Here is an 18,115-nt window from a genome sequence, read left to right on the forward strand (position 1 = left end):
GGGATAAAAATGGCTTGCTTCTAAGGACTAGCATACATTCCCCTCACCCCCCCCCCAAATAAAACACTTAAATTTGCATTATGCAAATTTGTGATTTCCCTACCCCCACCCCTCTAAATGAAGCCCCTCTGTGCTATATTAAATCACTAAAGAGAATCTTGTTATTGAGGACAATCCACTAATGTGGATTTCTGGTGCCATCTTGTGTTTGTTTCATAGAATTTCATTGACACAAAGATCTAGAAAGCATTTCCTACAGCTCAAATTTATTCCAAGTTCCATGACTGGGACAGTAAAAACTATTTAACACTGTTACATTATTAACTTAAACTCAGTATATTGCCTTATTAGTACACTTCTTAACAAGGGTTAAGAGTTAAGGGTGTTAGCGAGATACTGGTTTCCAAATGGGTTGCCATGGAAATCAGTGGTTCATTACCCTTCCTTATTCCCATGACCTCCTCCAGTCCTTATCTGTATCTTTTTAGATAAAAGGAACAGTAGTTATAGCAGACTTAGGCTGCAATCCAGTACATATCAACTCAGAAGTAAGCTCCATTGGGTTCAATGTGTCTTCCTCCCAGGTGAGACTGTAGTGGACTGCAGCCTTAGTAGAGTAGGCTGAGTAGAAAAGGCAGCAAAATATGGTGCAAATACATGGATGTGGAAGTGTTGGTACTTTCTCTTTATTTTGCTAACAGACATGCAAGGATATATAAAAATGAATTGTAATAAAAGTGTCACAAGTGAGATCTTAAAATGTGATGACTCAGTCTCGGTAGTGGTTAAGGTGTTGGACTATTACTTGGGTGACCAGGTTCGAATCCCCACACAGCCATGAAGCTCACTGGGTGACCTTGGGCCAGTCACTGCCTCTCAGCCTCATGAAAACCCTATTCATAGTGTCGCCATAAGTCGGAATCGACTTGAAGGCAGTACATTTTCGGTTTGGGACAGAGCTTAGTTAGATCTGATCAAACTCAGGCAGGCTGCAACTGCATACCCATTTCCCTGGGAGTAAGTCCCACTAAACTCAGTCGGGCTTATCTCCGAGTAGACATGTACAGGATTGCACTATGAATCTTGACCGAGAAAGCCAAGCACGTGTTTAACTCAGCTCAGTGGAGCTTAGAAACATCTGCATCAGGCAGGGTCATCCTAAATATGCATGTATGTTTGTGCATGTATGTATTGTGTGTTCAGTACACAATTTAAACTGTGACCAATTCACGAGAAGAGCTCGAGTGCCTTGCCAAATTGCCGCAAAACACAAAAAACTAAATCCCACCTTTCCAATCTGAGTCATCAGCCTGCGCTGGGACGCCTGCCCCTTCCCATGACGCGAGAAAGAGGAAGTGAGGGTGCCTCGGGTTTACGCGGAAAAGAACGAGGAGAACCATGGATAGGGCGATGGAGCAGCCCATCTAAGGTACCTAGCCAGTGAGGGAAGCAAGAGTGGGGTTGGAAGGCGGGGACCCGGAAGAGAAGTGGCTCTCAGCTGTGCTCTAGCTGTTCTTTCTTCTCTAACTGGAGGCAGAGTGGCAGAACATGACGGGCAGCCGGCACCATCATGTTTCAGTTTTTTGTAAGTTTTTTGAAGGGATGTAGAGGCTGGGTTGGGCAGAGCAGGGGTGGATTCTCAGATCTAATTTTTCAGATGTATATATACCGGAATGCCAAGACCTGCCACCCAAACCTGGGGTAGATATATAGTTAGAATGAAAGAACAGGGTGCCTCTTGACCACATTCTGAGCTTAGATATTTGTTTCCACGACCAACGCTGACCTCACGGTCCTTTCACACAGACGTCCGTTCCCGGTGAGCCTGCTTCATTCCAGTTGCTTCATTCAGCTATGAAAAGTCATTTACTCGTAGCTATAGTTCCACAAAATGGGAGTCAAAAATGCTTCGCGATCTGCTTCAGATCGACCAGAGTTCTATCAATAGATCCTGATGTGCATTCTACAGAGAGGACAAAGGGAGGGAGGGAGGGGAGCGTGCAGTCACATTTGGCTACTAGGATATGAAAGAAAAAGGGAGAGAGAGAGATAATGCTAACAGTGATAGTGGGGGAGGAGAAATAAAATAAAGGGTGTAAGTTTGTAACTAGGAGTAAGCCCCATTGAAAACTGGGACTTACATCTGAGTAGATATGTTTCGGGCTGCACTGTAAGAATGCAATTGTATCCAAGCTTATTTGAACATGCATCCCACTGAACTCCATAAGACTTACTTCTGGGTAAATAGGATTGTGCTGTAAGCCTGGAAAGATATAGATTCTTCTGCCCCTGTTAAGTTCCAGCCGCTTCCATCCATTTTCCAATTGATCCAAGGATGCAAGGTTTCTCTTGCCCCACATCTCTGCCCACATACTATAGCTCTATAATATGGCTCTGGGATAGAAATCCTCATTGATTTGTAAATGGGTTTTGTAATTGCAATCTTCAGTGTTGTCCTGGACAGATTCTCAGCATATTTTCACATGGATTAAGTGCCCTTTTGCTGTCCTTACAAATCATAAGGATGGCACAATTGCTTTGCTGGCTCTGATAAAGATCTTCTAATGTTCTCTTGCCATTAATTGCTGGCCAGATGCCTCTGGATATTCACTAGCAAGGTATGGAGATAGTACCCATCTCACTTTTTACTTTCCTGTTCCTTGTTTTCAGAGGTATACTGCCTCAGAATATGGAAGGTCTCTTTAGTGTTAAAATCTGAGGTCTAAAAGGGTATGTATTACTCTTCACCACAATGCTGTTTCACTGCATGCTCATGACTGAAGTGGTCTCTAAGTGCGTCCCTTAAGATGTTTCTGAGCTACAACTCCCCGTCAGCCCCAGCCAGCATTGCTAAAGGTCAGGGATGATGGGAATTGTAGTCCAGTAACATCTTGATGGCACCAGGTTGGCAATGGCTGCTCTTCTTGAGGACTTCCAATGAGGGAGAGCCATCCTCCTGGTAATTGGTTGGCTTTCCCTAATGCTCATTAGAAATCTACCCTCTTGTAACTTAAGCCTGTTAGATCAAATCCTGCCCTCTTAGGCAGCAGATCACTGTCTCTAGGTGATGGGGCAAGAAAACGGTGCAGAAGCTTGGTCTGCAAATATAGATATATGTAAATAAGCAGGTTATTAACATTTCGTGTAGGGCTGGCCAGTAGTGTAGTAGCAAATTCAGAAGTCACATGGTAGTCACATCATGCCTCCTCACAGCCATGCTCCCTTTTCCACTTTCACTCGTCTCCCTTGCTGTCCACTATTACAACACTTGTCCCTAGAAGCCAGTCAGCATGAAATGGGAGGCTGTGTGTTAACTACTGAGAGGAGTCTTCTCAGTGGCTGATTCACCTCTTTTTACTGGTTCAAATCAGCACAAAAAGATAAGGACCCTTCTCAGAGGTTAATACATTCCCCTTTCATGTTGATAGGCTCGTACATAGAGACCTGGCTGGAATCCTGCTCCCCAAAAAGTAAGGGTCTACTACCCCCCGTAACCCTGGACAACTACACCCCTGGGGGTAGTGGTAGGTTTTGTGGACTTAACTTGCAAACCTGGTTAATGCATAACTGGCTTATTTTGTATTTTCACACACAATCAAACAGGTATGCAACTGCCTTCCCACTGGATAGCTGTCATCTTTAATCTCTTACGTATGCACTCTGCCTTAAGTTGTCAGTTGTCTGCAGCCTGGCAACGGCTTCCAGAAGCCATATAACCCCTTAACATCTCTCAGAAAACACCACTCTCTTCTTGAGTAGATATTCAAATAAACCCATTTATATACGGCCTATATATATTGAATGATTGACTCCTTACTGCAGTGGTGGGGAACCTGTGGATCTCCAGACGTTGCTGGCCTCTAGTTTCCATCAGCCCCAGCCAGCATAGCTAATGGTCCAGGAGGATGGGAGTTGAAGTTTAACAACATCTGCAGGGCTACAGATTTCATACCTTTGCCCTATTGGCTGCTGCAGAGGGCTAGATCATGCCTGATAATTTTTTTATAGAGCATCTTAACTCTAGGCGTTGTACCATCTTATCCTGTATACAAGGTATAATCTCAAGTGTATCTCATTATTGGGAACCAACACATCTGCTAATTGTTTGGCAAGTCTCTTTGGCATTGCCAGAGTTATGATCTATTTGCGGGGCTCTATAGCTCTCTTTTCCATCCATCCGTGGTCGGTAAAATGAGTACCCGACGTGTGCTGGGGGGTAAAGAAAGGCCGGGGATAGAACTGGCAATCCCACCCCATATATATGGTCTGCCTAGTAAACGTCACAAGACGTCGCCCTAAGAGTCGGAAATGACTCGCACTACAAGCGCGGGGACACCTTTACCTTTTATAGCTCTCTTTGGGATCAATGCAACAATTTCTTTTGTGACAGCTTTGTTTAAGCTTCTCAGTGAACCTCTGTCTCTGAGGTTTGCTGTTAATTTTAACATTTTTAGCCCTATGTTCACACATATAGGCATACCTGGCTGTTTGCTGGCCCAGTGCTTATTTGAAGTTGCGGAGTTGCTTTTTTCCTAGGAACTCGGGGCAGGGATGCCCATAACTCGGTGGTAGAGAACATGTTTTGCACACAGAAGGTCTCAGATTCAATCTTTGGCATCTCCACATATGCTTGGGAAATAACCATGTCTGTTCATATTGGATAATACTGATCTAGATGGATCCGTGCTCTGACGCGGTATAAGGCAACTTCCTGTGTTCCTATCCTCTCCAAAGCCCTGTGAGGTGGATCAGATTGAGAATGAGCAACTGGGCCAATGAAATCATAAGAACGTAAGCACCTGTTGGATCAGTTCAGTGGCCCTTTTAGTCCAGCATTCTGTGTTCTCAGTGGCCAGCCAGATACCTATGGGAAGCCCATAAGGAGGACCTGAGTGCAGTGAGTCATATAAAGGTTGCACAGGTCACTTCTATCCTGCCTTTTTACTACAAGGGTCCTCAACATCATATTAATACAACGATTAAAACAATCCTGAAAATTCAGCGAAGTGGAATAAAACATATCCGTTAAAACATAAAAGCTCCTCAGAAACAGACACATTTGGTCTCTGTTCTCGAATGTATATTCTTTCCTCTGAAATGTATGGGAGTTCTATAGAGGACACACAGGAACCGACGTTCATTGAGTTTGCAAAGTTTTGGCAATCTCTGCATGGGTCGTGGCAGCTCCTTTTCTTTGGAATGCGCTCCCAATGAATGTCAGGCAGGCACCTACATCATAGGCATTTAGGTGCTTGCTTAAAACTGATCTGTTCACCCAGGCTTTCTTTGAGGGGGTGATCCAGCTACAGTGATATATTAATTTGATCTGCTGATTGCACTTTGTACTTCTTATGAGCATAATTTTTTGGTTGATTTTATGCTGTTCACCACCATGATATTTTTTTTTAATGTTGGCAGTGTAGACGTTTTAACAAATTAGTAATTATTAATAAATAATGCTATTTCGAAGACAGTGTTTCCTTTTTATTTATGGATGGGGGAGCTGTGGCCATTCAGATGTTCTGTATTACAACTTCTGTTGTCTCTGACCATTGAACATGCTGGCTGGGACTGATGGGAGTTCAACAACATCTGGAGGTCCACCTGTTCCCTACCCTCTTTTAAAGCCCCCACATCTATACAGTTTAAAGGGAAAGACTCACACATAACTAGCTAACTCAGACTACAATGTTCTGTTTTACTCTTAATTATGAGTTGAGTAAGTAGAGGGAAATCTTACCCTTACAAACTAAAGAAGCTGCCTTATACTGAGTCAGACCAATTGGTCCATCCGGCTCAGTACTGTCTGAATGGTAGAGGATCTCCAGGGTTTCAGGCAGGTGTCTTCCCTAGTCCTGCCTGGAGATGTTGGGGACTGAACCTAGGACCTTTTGCATGCAGAAGACTGGTAAAAGTGGCAGAGCACGTCCAACAGTATGCACTGTAATTATAAGCAGGCGGCCCCTATGCATGCATACTCAGAAGTAAGCCCTATGCGGGGGATTCAACACTAGTCCTACTCAGGGTAGACCCATTGAAGTTAATGGGGATGACTAACTAAGATTCATTACTTTCAGTGGGTCTACTCTGAGTAGGGTTTAGTTGAATGTAACCCTGTAGTCAGCCTTCTCCAACTTGGCCCCCTCCAGATGTTTTAAACAACTGTCAGCCCCCTTTAAAGCCTGTAAAGCTGCCTACCCTAACTTCGTGTCCTCCAAATGTTTTGGACTGCAGCTGACATTGGTTGTGCTGGCCGGGTCTGATGGGAGTTATAGCCCAAAGCATCTGGAGAGTGCCAGGCTGGGGAAGGGTGCCATAAGTGATGCCCTGTGCTCATACTTAATTCCAAGCCCAGACTTTTAATTGTTACTCTGTACAGTGTGTGCATGTGTAATTTTAAAGTAATCAGACTTTTTCTAATTCTTAATTTTTCTCTCTCTTTTATTCCTACAGCCTCCTAGCTCAGATTCTGATCTCTGTTGAGAGTCAGCCTTTTGTTGTCATTATTGTTTTCATTTTTTTTTAATGCGTTGCAATACAAAGCAAAGCTGGAATCGTTTGAAGGGTATCTCTTATTCCTCTGTCAAAACGGTGGATAAAACTCTCAGTGGAGAGGGCAGCCTTATATGTTTTTTGGCAGAGTCATTGCCGGACGTTCTCTTGCACTGCAAACCCATGATACAAATCATTTAAGGCTTTCTGATTAGTGTTTGAGAACTGAAAGAATGGAACAGGGAAAAGCTAATACATTTCTGCCTTACTTTCTCTTCCCTGTTTGCTACACTGTTGTAGGGAGGTAAAGGGATAATCTCGCAAATGGTGCTTTTGTTTTCATTTTTCAAAAGACCAAAGTACTTGTGTATTTTTCCCCCCAAGGCTATGCATAAAATTAAGATAACTGCGGGCAGTCCTTTAAATTCTTACTGATCCTTTGCAGTCCTCACTTGACGTATAAATTGCCAGTTGTCAAATGTGCCGCCATCTTTCTCCCTCCTCTTTAGACTATTTAAATCCGCTTAGCAGAAAAAGTGCTTTAACATCTTGGAAAATGAGCCATGTGTAGGCCCCATAAGGGAGGATATGTTGCTTCAGGAGCTGACCCCTTTGAACTTCAAAATAAGTGGGCCACTACCCTAAACTCCCAGGACTGCTTTATACATTACAGTAGAGGCTACCAGGATGCAACTTTGATTTGTGTTGCTCACTGTGGGAGGTGTGAACATGCGTACTGTACTTATCGTGCAAAGTTGGCACAGTTGAATGGAAGGCGTTTGAATGTACACAGCTCATAAACTATGGAATTTGCTCTCACAAGAGGCAGAGATGGCCACCAACCTGGATTACTTTAAAAGGGGATTAGGCAAATTTATGGAGGATAAAGCTATCAGCGGCTGGCTACTAACCCTGACGTTACGTTCTGCCTCCACTGTTGGAGGCAGTATGCTTCTGAATACTAGTTATGGGAAACCACAGGAGAAGAGAGAGCTGTTGTGCTTGTGTCCTACTTGTGGGCTTCCTGTAGGCATCTGGTTGGCTGCTGTGAGAAGAGGATGCTGGAATAGATGGGCCATTGACCTGATCCACCAGGCTCTTCTTATGTTCAAACCAGCCCCAGCTGCCAGGATGGATGGGGCTTGTGTGAAGTGGTGCAGTGCCATGCATGTGTTAAAAGTGTTCATGAAGCATCACCACACTATAGCGTTTTCCACTAGGGAGGCTGAAAAACAGATGATGCAGACCTGGTATCATTTTTTTTTAGTTTGAAGTGGTATAAAATCCTACCTCTGCAAGTTAACCCAGTCAGTCTTCATATTTAAATTGCTTGGAACTCTACTCCTGTGAAAGTTGCCAGTCACCAGATCAGAGTGAGCATTTTTTTTTTTAACTATGGTAACTTCCACTTTATGGCAGGGGATAGGGAACCTCAGGCTTGGGGGCTGAATGCAGTCCTCTGGGCCTCTCTATCTGACTTTTCCTAGGTCACAACCTACCCTCCGGTGACACCCCTCACCAGCCCCTGATTGATTGTTCAGCTGGGGCAATGCCTCTTGGTTGCAGGATGGAGAGGTGTGTGTATCTGTAGCGACCTCTGATATTTGCATGGTTGTACAGTCTCATCCATAGCTCTGCCCACATTTGCCTCTGGCCTCACCCACCCCAACATGTGGCCCCAAGAAGGTTGCCCACAAAGGAATGTGGCCCTTTGGCTGGGGCTAAAAGAGGTCCCTCATCCCTGCTTTATAGTGATTTCAGGCACATACCTCCCCCCATCCTGCATAGTCGATGAGTATCAGGTGATGAAGGCTGCAGTCCTATACATGCTTCATGGAGTGGGGCGGGTTTGTCATGAAATTCAGTGGGGTTTACTTCTGAGTAGATATATAAACATTGTGCTGTAAGTCATTGTGTGAGAACTTTCCTGCCTCAGACGTAGAGGGAACATAGGGGAGTGCACCTCTGGGACTTTTTTCAGAGCAGGAGCAATGATGTCATATGCCAGAACAGAGCAGGAGCAATGATGTCATATGCCAAAACACCAGGGCAAATGACAGGCGCTCTGAGTTCTGGGTAATGAATGAGGTGGTAAGCAGCCTTTTAGGTTTAGCATAGATTAGCCTAGAGGAAGTTGGGAAATGACCCTTATTTAGGGTTGCCAGGTCATGGCCTGAGAATGATTCTGTATCTTTAAGAGAAGAGAAAATTAATCCACCTGCAGGTTTTCTTGCAACACTGTAATGGGAAAAACCACAAGGTGGAATTCTGCCTTCCCCCTGCACAACTTTTAAAGATACAGAAGACCTCTTGGTTGCCAGGCCCCCTATTTCATGCTAGCCATTTAAATAGTAACACTTCTTTACAAGATAGTTGGCATTTCTAATTGAAGGCTAAAGGTTGCACTTCAGGTGGCTGAATATCTTTTGTTAAAGCTGATTGTGTGTGATAAGTTGAACCTATGCCTGGGTGAGAACCTGTGGCCCTCCAGATGTTGCAGGACTACAGTTCCCCATCACCCCCGCTTATTGGCCATGCTTGTTGGGGCTGATGGGAGTCCAGAAACATCTGCAGGGTCACATGTTCTCCATCCCTGAACTGTGCAGTTGGAGCTCAGTGGAGGCTACTCCCAGGAAAGTATGTGCTTGCAGAAACACTCATCTTAATGGGTATTATCCTATATATGTCTTGCAGCCCTCTGGTGTGGGGGGTGTATATAACAATCGACCAACACAGTTGCAGGCATTTTTTTTGACTCCTCTTGGGGTATGGCTATGGAGGCTTTCTGACTCTTATACTTCACATTTCACGACTACTTCAAAGTTAATGTATGACTTGACCACAAGGTTCCATGTCAAAATATGAAAGGACTACAGTGAAAGGGAGTCAGAGCTGTTGAACCAAGTGGAGCATTTTTTCCCCCTCCAAGTGCCTGCCATTTTGCAGGTGCCCTCTTGATCACTCCTCTTCCCTTGATGCCCCCTTTTCTGGTTTCCAGAATGGACATGGAGACAGGAGAACCAAAGGTTTACCCAGTGTTTCTAGTAATCCAGCAGTTATTTCCTCCTTTATCCACAACAGGGTTTGTGGACATAGGGAGTGTAGCATCCGACTAAGTGAGGAACCTCAGGCCCGGGGCCTACGAGTGGCCCTACAGAGTTCTCTCTCTGACATTCAGAATTCTTCCCAGGCCACATTCCTCACTGGCCCGGCTTCACACCCCAAATGTTTGCCTTGAACTTGATAATGCATCTTGCTTGCCTGGATGGAGGATGTGGAGGGCTGTGTGAGCATGTGTAGAAGTGAGCCTACTATGCAAAGGTAAAGTGTATGTTTATTGCTCTGTCCACGCTTGCCTGTGGCCCTGCCCACTACTGGCATGTGGCCCTCAGAAGATTGCCCCAAAGACCTACAATTCAGAAATTGATTGATAAACCACTCTGGGAATTGTAGTTCTGTAAGGGGAATCGGGCTCTCCTAACAACTCTCAGCACCCTTTTCAAAATAGTGTTCCCAGGATTCCTTGGGTGAAGCCATGATAAAGTGGTGTCATAGTGCTTTAAATGTATGGTGCAGATATGGCCCCAGCATGAGCAGCCATGAGCAGCTGACATGCTCCCTCAAAACCTAAGGGAAGAAGGATGTGTCGAGGTAGGTGGCACAAGAGCAAAAAAAAAAGGAGATGGAAATACAAAATGAAGACCAGGGAAGTATTTATGTAGCTTGGGAGAAGATGTAGATGGGTGTGTGAGTCCAAATAGTCAGAGCCAGCTGAGTAAGAAGGCCGTGTTGTTCTTGTATAGATATTTGATCTGTGGGTTGCCTTGCATGCTTTTCCTTCTAAAAACTGGCCCATTGCAATGTTCCAGCAACCATCTCACAAAACATGAGTGCAGTCAATTTTTCCAACCACCAATCGATGGAATGGTGCCGGCATGCATTTTATGTTCCCTTGGCTCAAAGCAAATGAGCCCGGGGTGGGCTGGGCATGGGTGGCTTGCTGGTATGGGTGCAGCTTTTGAGATGAAATCTCTTCCCACACCACACCCCTGGATGTGTACCAGGACGTGTCAAGAGAAGCAAGGCCCGCCAAGGACTCTAAATTTGTTTTCTAACAGTGTAGGGATGCTACGAGGGGCAGTTCTGCATCCACTGTAAACCGGGACAGATGTACCAAAACTCTGGATGAAGGAAAAGGGGCATGGGGGGGGGATGCAGAAAGGTACGGGGCATCTCACAACTAAGCATGCTTTTTTGGGATTAAGTTTTTTAAAAATAATTTCTATTGTGGAGCTGGATCGTGAGATGGAAATCTTATTAGATGTTAGTTGACACAGATATGGTGTTGATGTGAATGACTGGTGTTTTTTTGTGGGGAGGGGAGTTAGAAGCAAAGGATATCTTAGCTTCCAAGTAGACTAAATGTCTTGGCGTGTTTCAGGCAGAGCGCAATTTTGGAGCAAAGAATGCAGCAAATAACTTTGGGACACATTGTGTGTTTGTGACTGCACATCATGTGCTACCGAATACGGCAAATCATAAACAGGGCAGTGTTTTTTTGTTTAATGTGGCTGTAAAAGAAGCCAGTGGCTTTTTAGAAATATACAATTTACCTTTGAAATTCAGAGTGTTTTTCCTGTCTGGAAGAGGGTGGCTTTTTTGCTGAGAAATCCACCGTTGAATCCAAGACTGCCCCGACACACATCTGGGATTCCTAAGTGAAAGTGATTTCTCTGCCTTCCAGTCCCTTCCATCTGTGTGACTGTGCTTGTATTCTGAATGGGGAGGGCAGCTCTTGAACCCCCCCAACAAGTTGGGTTGGGGGTCTGATGCAGGAACTCGGCAGCTTGAAATAGTTTGAGCACAGATGGAAAGAGGAACAGGGTGCTCTCCACACCAGCCCTACTTGGAGCTAACCCAAAGGTTTGTAATGGAGAATGTTTCCTTGCAGTTTGTATTCAAAGCACAGAACCAGCAATTCTGACTCTCATGCTCTGTGAGCAGTGCTCCCGTTTTGGCAGGATTGGTGCAGCCTAGGAGAACCCTTATGCAAAGCATTGTTTGCCGTGGCATGCAGACTGTGTCAGCACTTCCATTGCACCCATCTGCAGCAGATGAGTTGCATGGCACAGGCCCCATCTGCACTATACATTTAAAGTGGTATCATGCCACTTGAAACAGACACAACTTCCCCCAAGGATCCTGGGAACTGTAGTTTCTTAAGGGTGCTGAGAGTTTGGAGACCCTTGTTCCCCTCACAGAGCTACAATTCCCAGAGTTCTGTGGGAAGAGGGATGGATTGTTAAACAACTTTGGGAATTGTTGCTCTGTGAATAGGGGTCTCCTAACAACTCTCAGCACCCTTAACAAACTATATTTCCCAGGATTCTTTGGGGGAAGCCATGACTGTTTGAAGTAGTATAAAACTGCTTTAAATGTGTAGTGCAGAAGAAGAGCCCTTCTGGATCACACCAAAGACACATCTAATCCAGAATCCTGTTTCCTTGTGGCCCATGGGAAGCCTACAAGGTTTTGCCAGTGCAGACATGGCCCACATTTGGGCAGTACTCTTAAACATAGTTTAGCATAACATGAATGAGCCCAGATTAGTCTCATGTGGTCCCATCTTCCCTCCCTTCCACTGGCACGTCCACAAGGAGTTCAGAAGCTTTTGCTCCTGCTTTTGCATAACTGAACTGGCAAACTGGTTAATGTTTCAGTTTATTGATTTGGATATCATGACAAGCTAGAAGTGGAACTCCTTTGAACTCCTCTTTGTATTCTCATTGGAGGAGTAGAACACAAGCCCAAGATTTGCGTAGGCCTGTTCACATCACACTAAACTATGGTTTAGTGTGATGCCTATATATCGCCATACTGTTCAGCAAGTAATGTTACTTCTCAAAGAGTGCATAACTAAGGCTCGATCCTTACTTATGTATGCTTGAAAGTATATCCCATTGAATGCAAGGGAAACAAGTCACCATGCAAAGAATCAGATTGTAATTTGGATCTAGTGTTGAATTAGACAAAAGCTGTTAATTAAGCTTTAAGTTAATTAAGCTTTAAGATCCCAATTCTTCCTTCGCATCTGTGTCTTTACCTGCCCCACGCATATGACATCAGGTGTGGGGGCTGTTTGAGGACAATGGTATCGGAGGACAAATTAGGATTCCTGCCATGCCTAATTTGGTCTTTATGGTAGCACTGAAATATTGTATACATCCACATTTCCCAAATCATGCACGTTTTGGGTGGCTTCTTTTGGAATGCCATCTCCCGAGTGCTCAACATGGGAGCCTGCTTGCTAGGCCAACAGGATTAGATGTTCCCAGATCCTGAGGCTTCCATGCCAGTACCACCTGGGAGATGAGACATGGCCAGCAATGTCCTGCATACTTCCTGGTGCCTTAACTTATTGCCCTTCTAATGCAACTCCTGTCTCCTCTATTTCCGCTGTTCCCAAGGACTGGAAGAAAGGACCTTTGATAGGTTTTCCCAGGGAACTATGCAAATTGTACCTCTGTGAGGGGAATAGGGGTCTCTGAACTCTCAGCACCCTTAACAAACTACAGCTCCCAGGATTCTTTGGGGAAAGCCATGACTTTAAAGCGCTATGATAATGCTTTTCATGTGTAGTACAGATGCGCCCTTACTCTCACATGCTTGACTACTACAAGAGCAAGTGATGATCTGCACGGGTGAATGAATGATCCTAGATCAAGTGTCACAGACAGAGCATTTCTATCACCTCAAACCACTCAGTACTATTTAAATGGCTTGTGTGTATTCAGCTGTGAGTAATTGAGATAAATAAGCAATGTCTTTGCAAAAACTTGGGATCAAAAAATATGTTATCTCTACCTCCTAAGGGGGTTGTGAAAATGAGTTTATCATGGTGTGCACAATCTGAAATTGATTTTGCTCTCCTCTTCCAAGCGCTAAATCTATTATATCCTAAAGAGAGTGATAAATGAATTCTCAGCTCCTGAAATAAATAAGGTCCCTGCTTTTTCAAGAGAACATATGGTGGTGGTGCATTTAAACAATTTAAACTTCACTGTATGTATTTTTTTAACAGCTCTTTCTATCCCCAGTGGCAATAAAATCTGCAATTCTTTTGTGGCTGAAAAATAGATCCTCTTGCAGTAAAGCCATAAACCACAGGCATTGAAATATTTTCACTTCTTGGCAATGTTTTTATTTACCCTTTTTACATTACAAGATTTGAGGGCTGTATTATCCAGATGGAAGAGGTTTACGAAGCACCAACTCTTAAATGTTGAATGTGGAAAATCAGCTGAAGTGGTTAAAGTGGATTTAGAAGTGGTTAAATCTTTTTGGATGGAAGGCCGCTGTAAACCAGAGTAGACGATGCTGCATTAGGATAAGCCTTTGGTTTGTCTAAGGCAGGATTGGGGAAACTTTTTCCAGCCCATGGGCCACTTTCTGGGGGCTGTATGCCAGTGGTGGGTGGGGCCAGAGGCAAAAGTAGGTGGAGCAATGGATGTGACTCTTACCTTTCTCCAGTAGGCTACATTCCTGCCATACCTAAGTCATGGTTTCTATGCACACCATACATCTCTCCACCCTCCTTCCAGGGAAGCACAACACATTATCACAGTTCAAGCACACATTCCAGCCAGGCAAAAGCACTTAAGCAGGGTGTGCCCTGTGAGAGGGGATGTTATCTGGGGAGACTCAAACAGAGAGGGCTTGAGGAACACATTCAGAGCCCGGGCCTGAGGTTCCCCATCCCTGCTCTTCTTGTCAGAGTCATTTAAATAATGTAGATGGAGTCCAGAGAGAAAAGATCCTGATAACACTTTACTAAGTAAACTGAACAAAAACAGTGTATAATTTGAAGAGAAAAACTAGAGAGGTTTTGTCTTCCTTAGTTCAGGCCTTGTACAGATCAAGGAGACATTCACCCAAACATACAGGGGGGGAAACTCTCTGAGAACTACACAGCCAGTGAGAGCACATGCTACATCAGCAAAGATCATGACACTGCCTTGTTGCCAAGCAACATCACCACAACTCTCTATGTGGTTGGCTTACTGCTAACAGAATTAACCCTTAAGTTACAGACTGAATGAACCCTGCTGTTGTACTTCCAGCTGTTCTAAGGCAACTTCATAATGGTCTTCTGTTGACCATCTGGTCCAGTGTCAAGGTTTGGCATGGCCAGGCATCCACCAAGGCCCACAAATGTGGAGGGGCCCACCACAGCATTCGTTTTGCTGCCCCTCCTTTTCACTTTGGCCACCTGTTTGCTCACCTACTCTCCGGCCCTTTGGAGATGAGCAGTGAGTGGCAATTGCAGCGAGGATGTGGAACAGCACCACCTGCTTGCCCACCACCTTTCTCCTTGGCAAGCTGGCAGCAATGGCAGTAAGGAGGAAGACAGGGGACCACTTAAGGAGAGACCCCTCAATGCCGTGAGCATGTTACTTAACACACACACCCCAATCCCATTGGCACTTGTCAAATGCTATGGGGTATTAAAAATTTGCAAAATCCCTGCATTCACATTGAAAATTGTGACTGGAGGAGTTAATTGTTTGATATGTAGCTTATATTAGCAGCAAGCATTCTAAACAGTGGAAACCACTTGGCAAAAAAAGGCATGGCTGAGAATGTGACAAACACTTTAATGAGGATCAGGTTTGTTTTGAAGCTGGCAAAAGGATTTCTTTATTCATTTATTTAAAAAAGCAGCTATATTCTTGAGTTCATTCACCATCTGGGAGAAAAGTGTAATCCTTCTTGTCTGTCTTTTTTGTTTCTTCTTTAGGTTGGTTTTGCACTTGGCAATGTAGTTGGGATGTATTTGGCGCAGAACTATGATGTGAGTTTTATTTTTTGCTGCTTTCCTCCCGTTGAGCTTCTGTTAACACTGCTTTTGTGGTAGGGGCAGAGTTTGGAATGTTCGTTTTAAAAGAGAACTAGTTGTAGTTCAAGTTCATCCTATATAGGGTCAATAGAGCTGTTCAGAAGCGAGATCCTAAACTGGAGGAAGAGAATTTGATACCACTTGAAGGTGTGACTTTATTCTCCAAAGGTGTCTTTCCTCCAACCGCTAAGGAAAGCTATCCAATTCAGCTTCCACTGACTTTTTTAAAAAACACCTAAAATTAATCTTTGTTATCATACAAATTACTGTGTTTCGTGCTGTTCTGTACCACAAGGAACCTGTGTGTTCCGTGTAAGGCTGGAGACAGATCTAGAAAACTGCTGGATTTTATATTTTCAAACTGAGGGTCAGCCTTCGTGTGTTTCTTTAACCTAGCATCCCTAGGTGCAATCTGAATAGCACCTAGGAGAGCCTAATCTATGAAGTCTGCTACCTCTGCCCATACTCTGTCTTAAGACTGGTACTAGTGCGGATTGTAAGACACAGGTTGCCAGAGTGGCACCCGCAGGCATCAGTGTGCCCACCGGTACCTTCAGTGGTGCCCGTGAAAACTCACAGTAAATATGTCCTCAGAACTCCTCAGTGCTTTTAGTGTTTTTGTTTGCCGCCCTGGGCTCCTTCTGGGAGGAAGACCGGGTTATTAAATAAATAAATAAACTCCCTTTAAACATACCCACATTTAATTGGATGCCAGATTTGAACACCCACCCGCCCTTCCAGTCTGAACAAGAGGAAAAGGTACAAAGAGCTTCTCTGTATGAGCTAGTGTGGCAGTGGCTGATGTAGGTGCATTTTTCCCACTGATGTGCTCATGCTTCTTTTTCTGCTGTTTTAAATGTGGCAGCCATTTTGTGTTATGCCACATCCCCACGGCAGCCATTTTGTCACTGGTGCCCACAGCACTTTCTCAAAATTTGAAGTGCATCCACTGGACCAAAAAGGTTGGCAATCTCTGCTTTAGCGTTTCAGAACCAATCCAAAACATCTCTTTAGCCCTTTCATACCACTGAGACCAGTGAAGAATTCCAGACAAATTGAAAGCTTGTTCGCTGCTTTGTGATATTTTGGTTGGCATCATAAAGGTACGAATCCTGCAAACCAGGTGTGGGGAACCTTCTCCCCCCCCCATATTGCTGAACTACAACTTCCTTCATCCATAGCCATTGGCCTTGCTTGCTAAGGCTGATGGGAGTTGTAGTTCAGCAACATCAGGTGGACCAAAGGTTCCCCACATCTGCAGTAAATTCTAAAAGATTCTGATAGTCTTTTCTGCTTTTAAATAGGTTCCGAACATTGCAAAGAAGATAGAAGACATCAAGAGAGATGTGGAAGCTAGAAAAAAGCCTCCTAGTGACAAATGATGTTGGCCTAGCCACCTCTGTATTGTGTAGATGATGTAGTTTGCAGATGCCAAACCTTAAAGTGGTGTTTGTGGATTTCCTCCAGGTTTAGTCTTGAAGAACTAGACTGCCCTCAAGCTGAAGTGTTACCAGATCCATGGGACCTTCCAATGCTTTCTGTATATTTGACTGCTTCTTCTCTCTCTTTTTTAACCCATGTGTAATAAGAAAAACAAAGCAGAGAGACAGAGAGATTGGACTATTGTTCTCAGTGTTTTTGTTGAATAATATTTTGTATTCAGTATTCATGTGATTTTGGCATAGAGTAATGAAATTCCTATAATTATTCCAACACAACAGTCAATAATGGTCTGGTTGTTACATTGACTCATGAAAGAAATTAAAAGTACACCCACAGATAGAAATATTAATTTATTCAGTAACACAGCTTTACGGTACTTTTTGTACAGCTGATTTGTAACATACCAAATCATTGATAAAAGTCCTTGTCTTTTTGTTCTCTGAAGTGAGAAGTTTTCTTTTTCTTTTAACCTTGTTGAATTTTGTGCCATGTGTACTCAGTTATTCCATGCAAAATGGGTGTGAATTTTTACGCAAATCAGGGAACTCTGAAATAGTTTCATGTCTTGCTTTCACCATAGGCATTTTGTTAGGCAACTCAGGGAAAGGGCATGCCTCAGTGGTAGAGCATCTGCTTTGCATGCAGAAGGTCCCATGTTCAAGCCCAGCATCTCTGGATAGGGCTGGAAAAGGTCCTCTGCCTCAAACCCTGGATATCCAAGTAGTTGGTGAGAGTGGAGGACTGGTGTACCTGTTGTATGCTATTATTACTCTTTTGCAATATTAACAGTTGTTAGGAGTCTGTATTTGTCTGTCATTGGCAAAGCTTTTGAATTGGGCTGTGCAAAGATTGCAGTGGCCTGGTTGATGTGTCATGCTAAGCCAAGCCATGGCTTAGCGTGAACACATGAGCAAGTGGGCTCCCAAAGAGAATATTGTGGCTGCACTGCTCCTTTCCATTCATTCTGCTACTGCACTGAGCTAAATCATGGTTTGATTTGGTTTAGTGTGTCGTTTAACTGTCCTGGACAAACTGCGGGCTGTAAATCATAGGCCAGACCTTAATTACAACTTGTGATTAGTCTGGAGAGAGATAAACCATGAACCTGGTTTCAGATGACACACTCACCCAGCATACACCAGAACAACTAGGAAGGAGCAAAATGGCTGCTATCCTCTCTCCTGGAGCCTGCACACTTTGTGTGTTTGCACTAAACCATGGTTTGGCATAACGTGATATGAGAACCTGGCAAGTGTGTTCTTACTGCATGGAATCCAGTGTAGC

At 44.1% G+C, this 18,115-nt stretch overlaps 1 protein-coding gene across 1 annotated transcript; it reads left to right on the plus strand.

The window, feature by feature from the left end:
* Positions 1-1,458: 1,458 nt before the first annotated feature.
* Positions 1,459-17,275, plus strand: STMP1 (short transmembrane mitochondrial protein 1). The gene is made up of 3 exons (XM_061638749.1): positions 1,459-1,585; positions 15,290-15,343; positions 16,693-17,275. Exons 1-3 carry the CDS (start codon positions 1,571-1,573, stop codon positions 16,768-16,770), a joined length of 147 nt encoding a protein of 48 aa, XP_061494733.1. The 5' UTR covers positions 1,459-1,570; the 3' UTR covers positions 16,771-17,275.
* The last annotated feature ends 840 nt before the right edge of the window (positions 17,276-18,115 follow it).

The sequence above is a fragment of the Rhineura floridana genome, chromosome 8 (genome assembly GCF_030035675.1).
Source record: "Rhineura floridana isolate rRhiFlo1 chromosome 8, rRhiFlo1.hap2, whole genome shotgun sequence".
NCBI lineage: Eukaryota > Metazoa > Chordata > Lepidosauria > Squamata > Rhineuridae > Rhineura > Rhineura floridana.